The sequence below is a fragment of the Cololabis saira genome, chromosome 9 (assembly GCF_033807715.1).
Source record: "Cololabis saira isolate AMF1-May2022 chromosome 9, fColSai1.1, whole genome shotgun sequence".
NCBI classification, from domain to species: domain Eukaryota; kingdom Metazoa; phylum Chordata; class Actinopteri; order Beloniformes; family Belonidae; genus Cololabis; species Cololabis saira.
The window spans coordinates 25,066,876-25,078,942 of NC_084595.1; the positions used below are offsets into that span (position 1 = coordinate 25,066,876).

The 12,067-nt window shown below is 39.1% G+C and overlaps 1 protein-coding gene across 2 annotated transcripts in view; it reads left to right on the forward strand.

The window, feature by feature from the left end:
- Nucleotides 1-5,847: 5,847 nt before the first annotated feature.
- Nucleotides 5,848-12,067, forward strand: part of LOC133450373 (GDNF family receptor alpha-2-like) — an 81,992-nt gene continuing 75,772 nt past the window's right edge. For both annotated transcript variants that reach the window (XM_061728938.1, XM_061728939.1), the window contains exons 1-2: nucleotides 5,848-6,499; nucleotides 7,713-8,069. In XM_061728938.1, coding sequence (XP_061584922.1) covers nucleotides 6,448-6,499; nucleotides 7,713-8,069 — 409 coding nt within the window. In that variant the 5' untranslated portion in view covers nucleotides 5,848-6,447. The remainder of the gene's footprint in view (nucleotides 6,500-7,712; nucleotides 8,070-12,067) is intronic.

Genomic DNA, 12,067 nt, shown 5'->3' on the forward strand with positions numbered 1-12,067 from the left:
GATTTGTTCAGACACATTTGACGAACTTCAGATGTACTTCCATGTCCTTTTTAGACAGAAAAGCATTTGTCCTGGCAACAGCTCCAAACAAACGGTTCTTCATCAATTTTCTTGTAAGTTATTGCAATGTATACTGACATTTGTAAAACATTTGACAGTGAAAGTTAAAGTTGTAATATGTTAGTATTCACTTATACTAAGGTCCAATACAACAAGATGATTCTGATTATGTTTTACACACACACACACACACACACACACACACACACACACACACACACACACACACACACACACACACACACACACACACACACACACACACACACTCACACTCACACTCACACAGCACTGAAAGAGTAGTTATTAACCTTTGTACATGTTAAATATAAGGTCAACATAAAAAGAAAACCCTGATCCTTAAAGGTATTCAAATAGGAGAAATTCAGCATCAGATGAATAAAAAATTGCATAAAAAAATGACACTGTCGCATTGAGGAAAACTGTATACCAAAAACAAAACTATGTACAAAGAGGCTAAAACTATCGTATTGTGGCTAAAATTATCGTACATTACAACAACATTACAACTGAATGAGAAACAAGTTTGCCGACAGCGTAGGGCTCAAGGGGCACGTCTGTGTGAGAGAGGAAGTGAGAATAAAATGAATAAAACGTGACTTAAAACACCAGATCATTTACCAACAAATGAATCTGTTGAATCTGACTAAAATCAGACTAATAGTGAATAACAGCCCTAAAGAAATATTTGCTTTTTGAGAGGCATTGTGAAATTGTCGTACACTTCCAACTACAGTACTGATCGTACATCGTACTATCAAAGTCAAAATGATCATACAAATACGATAATTATCATACATCTGGCAATGCTAAATATACCTTTCCTTCATCTAAAGGGTAATATGCTAAGTAGGCACCAGCTGCAGGTAGTAAATTGCACTTGATTAATTGATCATCAGCAGGTGTGACATCAATAGAAGCCATCTATAAAAGTTAGTGTTTTGGTGGTTTGGGAGCATCAGTTTGGAAGTACAATAGGTCCGGTTCCAACATGATGAGAGCATTTTCACAGCAACTTGGGCACATGTTGTCGTTGAGTAAACCATGAACTCCTCTGTATACCAAAGGAATCTATTGCCAAAGGTAAAGCCATCGATCTAACAACTAAAGCATGGCTCACGTTGGGTCGTCCAAAGTGATAACGAGCCCAGGAACAGCAACAAACTCACACTGAATGGCTGAAAAAAGAAGAGAGAAATTATTGGAATCCTTCCATCAAAGTCCAGACATCAACGAAGCATAAATGCTTTGGCAGGACTTGAGCTGTGGACAAACAAATGTCTGCAAACCTGAATGAACTGAAGCAACATTGTAATGGCTGATTGGCTAGAGTTCCTTCACAATGACAGCATTATACAGACTTCTTGTTATTGCTGCTAATGGTGGTTCTTCAAGCTATTGAACCATGAGGTCTAATTAGATTTTCCTCACACTTCTGAGTTTTACCGTGGGCTGTATGGGGTTGTTGCCCAAGGACACTACAACACATGGATGGGCTGGGGATTGAACCACCTCCAACTTGAAGGTGATCGATACATAATGAACAACTGGCTGAGCTGCTCTGTGTGCTGTGAGATTTATACAGAAAAAAATGCACACAACTAGAGAAATTGTATATATATATATATATATATATATATATATATATATATATATATATATATATATATATATATATATATATATACATATATATACATATATATATATGTATATATATATATATATATACAATTTCTGAAAAATCTTATAACGATGTTTGACTCTGCTACCGTTGTAGTGAGAGAGGTGTTCTGCAGTTGGTTTGTTTATTTGTCTTTTATACATAAAACATTTAAACTTCTCTCTATATGTTTTCAGGAGAAAAGTACTTTCCTACTTGTTCTCGATGCCAAGACCTTCACTGAGCTGGGCAGAGCTGAGGTCCCTGTCAACATCCCATATGGGACCCATGGAGTGTTTAGCGAGATGGGCTAGATGTGCCATTAGTTGCAGTTCTGCTGCAAATTGCTGAAACCAAACCAACAACCGTATTCCACTAGATAGAATGCCACTCTTTATGTCATTGCTTGTAACCCCATTGTGCTGTGAACAACAGATGATAAGAAATAAGAGCAGAGAGAGAAGAAAATTGACTCTTTCTATTTGTTTGTAAGTCTTTGATGAAAACTGATGCATTGGTGCATTTCTTAATGCATTATAATTGGAATGATAGCAATCTTTTGTAGGCTAACAAGACAGAGTCCATTATGGTATCGGCACGCAGATAAACTTCTCCAGCATGTTCTTATATGAAAATATAACTTTATAGAGTCTGGGTTGAGCACCATGGTATTTGTACCAACTTGGAAGGACTTATGTTTTAGGTGGAGAACAATGTAATAAAATCAATACAGACATTAAAATATATATATATATATTTTCTTTTTTGAAGTATTTCTGCATCATCAAACCAATGGAAACGCAGTACTCCCAGGGAGAAAAGAACAGCACTTAGGATGCATAAAAATGCATCAGAGGAAATTCAATTTCTGTCAAAGTAATGTGATAGAAATGTACAAGGTCTGAAATGCCTGGAAAGCAAATGGATCTTACTGGTCAGTGGCCTCCAGAGAGTCTAACAGAGGTCACATCATGATTTGGTGTTGTCCACTTACAACAACCCAAAACAAAGTTGTCATAGACAATAAACACTGACGTTTCGGAGCTTGTATGTGAACAATAGAAGCTTGTTGTTTCATTATATTAAACTGTGAGGAACGATGTATCCTAGATTGACTTCACTGGCACTTACTGCATTAGCCATGTTTTGCTCCTAATATAATTAACATTGACATGTATAACCATAGACAATGAGAAAAATAATTACATAATAAAGTGGCCAATCAAAGGCAAACTACAAAGTTTGAGGAACATGCACTTTGTGATAAAGATGGGTGGTTTCAAATGTATTGTCACTCAGAAACATGAATATATCGTGAGCTTCATATATTTACTATTTCAAAATTGGGTTTTAGTCACGAATTTTTCTTGTGAAGGTTTAGAGATATCAGCCTTAATTGAATCATTACTGAACTGTGCACACAGGCAGAGACTTCATCTTCAGTCTCTTCTCTGAACTAAGTAAAATGAGAATGGAATAGAGCTATAGAGTAAGTTTTAACTAATTAATTAGAAAATTATATTATAAATGTATTCCATCCTGGGGAATAACCAAAACGTATGTTTTTGTCACGCTCTCTGCTCAACTTTGGCTCAATCTCCCCATAAATATGCTGTACAGGTCTCTTAAGATACATATTAATTAGTCCATAATTCTCATTCTAATCAGTCATGCTTAACTTGTGTGTGTGGGGTGTGTGTGAGTGTGTGAGAACGAGAGAGAGAGGGAGAGAGAGAGCATATTGTTTGCTCAGCTTCATTAGCACCCTTTCCAGTGGGCTTGACCGGCAGAGACAGGTATGTTAACCTTTGCTCCCAAATAAATCGCTTGCTAAGTTTTTATTCACCCAGCGTGTGCATCTGCAAAGCCTTTCCAGTGTTGCTCAACACTCGTGTAATTTGTTGTAAAGTCGGATGAGACTTTAGGCATGTGGATCAATCGCTCACTCAGTGTGTTTTTCTGGATAGTTAAGGACTTTTATGACCTAATGTGTTGGAGTCATCTGGGTCGGTCTTTATCAGTGGTCAAGCACCCTGCCTTAAGGTCAATGTCAAAACCACACACACACTTTATAACTGTGTCTGCAAGTTGGCCATCTCATTTTAGCCCTTGTCTGACCCACAAGGGTAAACCTGTGTTCACTCTGAGACCCCCCTCTCTGCCTTCCCATTCAGCACAATGTTTTCCATTGAATGTTATCTGAATCATTACTTTATATCCCATGAATGTATAATGATGCTATCTATATTCACCATATTAGACACAGTTCTCAGAGAGAGGGAGTGATTTCTCTCAATGTTGAGAACAATGTCTTCTGTATCCAGATTTGTCATCCCCTGCTGTCACAGTTTTGCGCTATCTTGTGGCAGCACAGTTATCTGGCATATAGATTATGTGTCTGTCAGCACGCTCTTTTTCCACTGCACATAAGTATATGCTTATTTATGAAAGAGCATGTGGGTATGGAGCCATGCAAATACGTTTGTGTGTGTGTGTGTGTGTGTGTGTGTGTGTGTGAGTGTGTGTGTTTCTCTCTGGGCTCTCTCTAATTGTACACGTGAAAAAACTGCAGATGCTTTATGAAGTCCGAATAGAGCAATTAAAGACCCTCAGAGGGGGAGAATCCTGCAATGTCAACAGGAATAAAATCCAGCTTCAGACCTGTCAAGAAGAAAAAAATGCAAATAGAGCATTCATCTAAATTGCACTTTTGTGAATAGACATAATGCACGATAAGAATTCATAATGCAAATGTTGCTCTTTTGTTCACAGTGCTCGCAGAGAATATTTCTCACAATGTTGACTTCATGTATTTTTCTTCTCTACAGTTCTTTGTTCTCTGCTGGGGGGGAAAAGAACTCAAGTGGACGAATATTTCAAATAAGTGCTTGAATGGCACAAGGTTGACATTTTGTTTTGAAATGTGCACTTTTACTTTTGAAAAAAAAAAAAAAACTGAATAAAATAGGCTATATTGGCCACTGCTGCACTAATTCAGGGCAGTTTGAGGATAATGGTCCTTCGCGGTGTCTACATATTACAGAGTATTCAAACTCAAGGGGAGAGAACAAGCCAGGCCTAATAAAGGCAGAATGAGGCTGAGGTTGCCAATCTAATGGTGAGCTTGTTTCCCTCTTGGATGGGAGCCTGGGCTGACAGTCAAACGTCATTATGAGCTGGTGGCCATGCAGTTTGTCACTGTCAAAACCTCTAAAAGGAAACTTTGTTTTCAAGATTTGAACAGATTTACAACATTCTGGCCAGTATTTAAGTGATGGCGCACAACAAAGTGAGTTTGATGCAAAGCCACTTTGAAAAATGGCAGATTCTGCTGGTCGAGGCTTAGCTATTTCCTCTGAGCACAAATAGGGTCTATGATATGAGATCTTTTTTTTTTTTTGACATTTCTTTCAGTCTGAGAAAGGACAGAGGAAGTGTTAGGATATTGTTCATATGAATGGCGACATTTTCATCACCATTTTTGCAGTCCACCTTTGAACCCTGTGCCTAAAAATAATTTGCAGTCATCTGTGGCTTGAAGAAAATTCTGGTGTCATACAAAAATGAATAGACCAAGAGCCCTTCCTAAACTCTTCAATAAAAGATTCACTGTGAGATGGCAGACTGGATTTTCTTGCAATGAGTGGAGCCAGGGCAGTTATTATTTCTTCGTAATTCATTCCTAGAGCAGTTGGAGTTGCAGCCGCCTTTATTCTGCAGCTGAATACTGAGCAGAGCTGTAAAGACTCTACTATAAAAGAGATAGTAATCACGTAAGAATGTTATAATGGAGCCGTTCCACAAAATGTGGGCTTTCACAGAAAATCCAGTACCGCGGGAATTTAAAAAATAAAATAAAGACCATGAGGTGCCGTCACAATTTCACATGCCAGACTCCAGCTGTATCCTCCCCCATCAGGAAACTTCAACGACAATGGAGCTATTTTTCCTGAAGGATGACATTTGTGACTTCTCTGCAGACTGTGTGCCACTAGGTCCAACATGAACAGCTTCCAGCAGCGCCCTCTGCCGGCGGACAGAGGTGATGTTCTGTATAAAGCGCTGTGATGCCTCGACACGCACACATTGAAAAAAGGAGCGTTCACTCCTTCAAAAGGAGCGCGCAGCTTTGCGAGGGAGCCAGTGTTGGGGAGAGAAAATAAATACAAATTTACTCCGCGATTTTTACACCTATAAAATTAGTTCTTCTACTTCGTTTGGTATAGTGGAAAATGCATTTCAAGGCAGTTTAAGAACTGTTTCAGGGACAATTTGTCTTCAAGGGGCAGGAGGAGCGTGCAGCCCCTTATAATGCGGAGACATCAAGTCTCACTAGTTTGTCGGTGTGAGCGCTGCGTACATGGACCTTAACAAACTGCTTTCATGGATTCACTAACTGGCTGATTGTTTGATTTCTTTCCTTCTTTTTCGAGTCTTAGGGGATTTTTGTTATCTGTTTGTAGTTAATTAACTAGTCCAAAGAATTGTGGATTATCATTTTTATTGCGCGTCGAGGATTTTTTTTTTTTTTTTTGTATTGGGGAACGTGGGCTTATATTGGGGTTGAATGAGGATATTGATTTTTCCACAGTTAGCCTACGCCAGGGTCAAGGATTCAGAGAAGGGAATTAACCTTTCAAGAGGTGGAGATATTTGTCTAACTGGAGCCCGAGCTACTCATCTCTGTTGCCGCCGAGTCCAACATGAAGTCTGGCACCCTGTGGATGTGCGTCTGCACCTTTTTCCTGCTCTTAGGTAAGAAGTGACATATAACCTATACCTACAAATAACAAGGCACAGTTTGTTGCCAATTGTGAATTTTGTGCGTCATTGAAAATGCATCGTCGCACCACCAGTGATTGCAGCAAGGGAAACATTTAACATGGACATGGACAGTTTGGTCATAGAGTTGTTCAAGGGCTCAAGGTTAACCTCTTTAAAATGAGCACTAACATTTTGACTGGCTTTCGTTTTTAGAACCAAATGACCGATTATAGTGATAATATTTATTGTAGGCTATAATGCAACATACCGAATTTATATGAATGTTAGTGAGTCACTTGGGCCTTTAATGGCTCATTTAAACCCAATATACCTTTTTGAAATGTATTTTCTTTAGAATCACAAAGCTTTCATTTAAGAGAAATATGTGAAGGTTCTTTTTTTTTTTTAAGTCACATCATCTCTATCATCGCTATCATCGTAGTTTCCCCCAGCACCACCACGTTTATAATTAGTATGATAAACATTAACAATAGCAGCGGTCACGTGAGAATGAAAATGACAAACTTATATTTTCTTAACTTCATGTAACCCCGTCTGAAAGAACACCCCGCTTTCTGTCGAGCTCAATTCACAATGTCACCACAAGGGGTCTCTCTTGTCATTTCACCAGAACTGTCTGCACTTCGGTGTGTGTGCAAAGGTGGGTTCGTATCTCGTAGTCTGTCAAACGTTGAAACGTTGAAGTCTCTGCTCTATGGATCACTGTTTACTCGCTGTAATCTAATTTTCTGCTTATGTAGATCCAAATGAAGTGTAATTGTTGATTAGGCGTCCCCTAGACAGGGGTTGATTAGATGACTCCACAGTGACTGAGTCTCAAGTAAGACTTAAGAATCATGGATCAGTTTAGTTTGTTTTAGTGCTTTAGTTGCACTTATGTCCGCGGAAGTAAGACACTTTATTTGAATACTGAACATATATATAAAACGAGACAGACCACAGAGGTTTACCAGATTAACATGGGTTACAAAGTATTAAATTATTCTACACTGAAATACACTTTTCCATGACATGTCATCTGTCACTGGACTTGTTGCTTGATGCATGAATGAAACAAAAATAAAGAGAAGATTCACAACTTTTCCCTTATGCACACATTTAATACAAAAATCCCTCACATATCTTCACTATCTGAGGCCCTACTCTCTTTGAACTCAAAACGTGTCTTCTTATACCCAACTAGATGAGGAGGCAAGTTCCTGGGATGGCCCATCAACTTTGTCAGTGTCCTTGGCCAACGGGGCCTCAGCATCTCTAAAAGCCGTATCTGGATCCAAGGCTCAGCCAGAATGGGTGGATTGCATCCAGGCAAGTGACATGTGCAACCAGGACTCTCGCTGCAGCTCTCGGTACCGGGTGATGCGCCAGTGCCTTGTGGGCAAGGAGAAGGAAGCCATGCTGGATAACAACAGAGAGTGCCAGGCTGCCTTGGAAGTGCTGCTGGATAGCCCTTTGTTTGACTGCCGCTGTAAGAGGGGCATGAAAAAGGAGATGCAGTGTCTGCAGAACTACTGGACCATCCACTTGGGACTCAATGAAGGTAGGAAGCAGATGGTTTCCTGACCTTGATCATTTTTCATTGATAACTGTGGCAATTTTTAGCATTAGTAATACTTCTTATTGCCATGTAGTTTCTTTTAAAACTACATATAGCTGTTATTCAAGTGAAGCTCTGTTATTTTCTCAAAGTGTTCACCCTTTTTATACCTCTCAGCTTATAATGGACAACATGGGTTTCTACTTACATTTGCTTCCTTCTATATTTTCTCTGTATCTGTGGATTGATGGAAGTTATAGCTGACTGTGTACACCAAGGTTTTGCATGAGCCTCATGGTCATGCGCAACACAATGCATCCCTGAAGTGCATTTTCTGGGGCTGTAGATGTGTGTCATAATACCGGTACATTTATTTTAATGTGTATCATACAAATTGTAACTATAACAATCACGTTCCAATACCCGTGTGTTTTCCGAGCAAAGACCAGCAAAATGTGCTCCCTGATGTCCTCTTTCAGTGATAGCCAGAAGCCCCTGATGAAAAATATATGCCTTGCCACTTTCCTCACCTCTCTAATATGATGGAGCTATAATGGGATTACATTAGGTGGACCTCTTATGCTACACTTATTGGTTTTCACTTTAAGTGTTCCATTTTACCATATAATTAAGTTACAATCGTATAGCACAGTGGTCCTTATGTGTCCACTTACACAGGACATAAAATTGCACTTTTGTTGAAACACAGTAACCTTCTAGTTTTCACACTGCAGTATGTCTAAAGAGCATAAAGTAGTTTAGACTTACATGACTTCAGGTTCATCTTTATATGCAATAAAGCACAGAGTTCCCCATTAAGACAAATCTGACTCATTCACACTTGCTGTAATGTACCTGAGGCTGTACCCAGAGTTGTCTCAAAGGGGACTGTAACACAAACTGACATTTTTTAATGCTTGTATGCTTGTAGAAAACGTCTTCATGAATGATATGAGGTGTTGCTGTCATTATGGATGACATAATCTACTCATTTGTTTTGACATGTTAGGGAATGGTGGAATATTGTGAAGCCTCGTGCATCCTGAACATTCTTGGCTTATGTGTAGTGAACTGTGAAATGATTCACCAGCCCGATTGCTCACGGCACTAGCTACACTTCAGTAGGCTGAAGACAGCAGAGGGTCCCTGACATAAGTATGAGGGAAATGCAAAGACATGAATGTTCAGCAGATCTTTGCACAGATTAGCATGTTCTTCCTGGTGTGTTTTCATTGTGCATAGGTGTCCTGATTGTAAGTACAGAGGTGCACTGACCTTACCTGTCCCACACAGCTGATCCTGCAAGACCACCCCGCTCTTTGTAAGCAACAATGCGGCGCCACCTCTGCTGTGTTCATATACCAAAGGGGAATAATGGCAGCTTCGTGAGGATGTCTTCGATGTGAAAAGGGTTGAAGTGCTTGTGTATGAAGGCATCATGGATGTTGCCTGGGTTGTTAAGGACATGGCGCCTACATTATGCCCGTTATATGTCCATGCCGTTCTTCATGAAGAACGCATTGCCCCATTTTGGCCATTTTCACTCTCGGACATAAAACCCACTTTAACACAAACAAAAAGCTCTTACAGTGTGGCTTTAATCTAATCACAATCCATTGTGTAGTCAAGCAGGATTTGTTAAGTGGAAACAATCTATGTACAACATCCTTCTCTGGAAACAAACACGAAAGTCTGAATCCCAGTAGATCCTCTCAAAAAGCAGCTAAACCACTTTAGAAATTATTTGTTGTTAAAACAGGAAGGTTTTGATGTAGTTGTTAGATCATATGTTCTGTAATGCAGTTTAGAAAGATTCATTTGGTGAAAAGATGAAGGGTACGAGAGTGTGTAAGGAAGAATCAAACAAAGAGGGACTCAGGATTGAAAAGAAGCAGCGCAATGAAAGGAGAAAGGACTTGGATAAGAAACAAGCGGACAGAGGAGAAGACTATTAGGCCTTTGCAATGTCTACCAGTGTCATAAGATTTACATGAAAAGATGAGTGGGTAAACAACTTCAGATGCTTAGTTAATTCACTAGTGATCGTTAAGTACACTGAAAAAAGAAGCATCTCCCTAGATTAAACTGGATATGTTGACCGTTGGAGGGCACCTGGCTTAGAATTTTGAGAGCTCAATTTTTGTCTGTGAAGTGAAAGCTCTTGAGCCAGGGATAGTCTGTGATTGACACAACACCCTGCTGTTAGAGCATTCTGCACAGACATCACACAGACATAAACTACTTTAGGAAATGTCAACCCATAACCCCTAGGCCCTGTTGAGGCCTGATATTAACATATGCCCTGTCTGATCTGATCACGAGTGGGCAGCTCTAAGAGCATCAGTACTGTAGGCACCTGGCTTTAAAATGAATGGATGTCACATCCCCATTTTACATGTAAATTAAAACATTAAAAGGTCTATTTGCAAAGACCAAACGATTTGTTTTTTACCCAGTGATACAGAGCGCTGCACCTTCCATGCCTCATCTGGGGGGAATTATCAATATGCAGACTATGCTCCTCTGAAATAGTTTAATCATATGCAGATCAGACCTCCTCTGAATGTGATCTGAATCTCTTTGCACTGTCAGTGCATGTTACATTCGCACTGTGCACCTTGGACTAGGTCCCACATATTTATGTTGATGCCAGAACTTTACAGAACACTGATTAGGATTTATATCTATTTCCTTTTGCCAGGTCTACTTCAGTTTCCTCCCACAGCTCCAAAAGTCATGTTGGGTTTTTTGATATAGAAACCATTCCAAATTGGCCAAAGGAATGAGTGTGGCATGAATGGTTACTCGTGTGTTTTTCTGTGTGGCCCTGTTGGATATATGTTGACTATAAGTCATACTGCAGTGTTAATTTCTGATAGTAATATTATAAAAGCTTCCTGCAGATTGTTACTCTAGAACAGCGCCGCTCATGGTGGCAGCTTGCTGCAGCAACTCTTGATCCACTGCAACACAAACCGTTACAGGAGATCCTTCCTGCCCACAGGAATAACCTTTTATAATAAGTCTTTGAAGAGACTTAAATGACTACTGCAATAATTGATCTCCGTTTGGGGATAAATGAATTTGAATTTGAAAACAGTCTTCTTGTTGCAGCAAGCACATACTTAAGTCATAAAGGCTGTCTCCGTTTAAAAATGTCCCTGACTTGTTGAAATGAGGACAGCAAACTTTACTTGCTACAACCCAGTTACCAGATTTTACTTTTCGTCAATCCTAAAATCTAGACACAATTCCGCCAATTTTTCTTGTCATCTGTTTAACCTGAGAAATACTATTTCATCACTGGCGAAGGCAAAGACAGACTATCCTCCTTTTTTTGACCAAAAATGCACCAAACAAGTGTCCCACAACTTCTGCTATGTTGACAAGAAGGCAACCATTGACACGTTTATGTCCTCAAAATAGAACGTGTTAGTTCACGATAAGGATCAGCCCAAGCTGACAAGACAAGTATTACTTTTAAAAATTTTCTTCACGTGTATTCTGCTGCTTCTTGATATTTAAATATCTGCTCAATCAGTGACATATGAACAGGTTTGACAATATAATTTTTTTTTTTTAAGTTTATCAAGTGTTTTTTTTACCGTATTTCTGAGCGTTTTAATGGTGCGGCAGTCCCACGGCTAAGTTCAGTGTGCTGATGCTTACGCTGGACCACATCAGTTATAAGTCTCCTGTTATCACATTTCAAGAATAACCACAGTGGCAACATCATAATGCTTCAAAATGTGCAAAGAAAGAGAAAAGCTCAATTAATCCAAAGCATTATAAATATCACAATTATGCACAGTCATTTACGCATTAATATTTCAGGATTACAGACACAGTCACAGTGACAATGAATGTGTCACTGTGTCATTTCAGGTGTTTTTGAAAAAATCTTTTCCAGAATACATTTAAGTTAACTTAAGTTTTTTTGACAATATACGTATATATATATATATATATATATATATATATATATATATATATATATATAT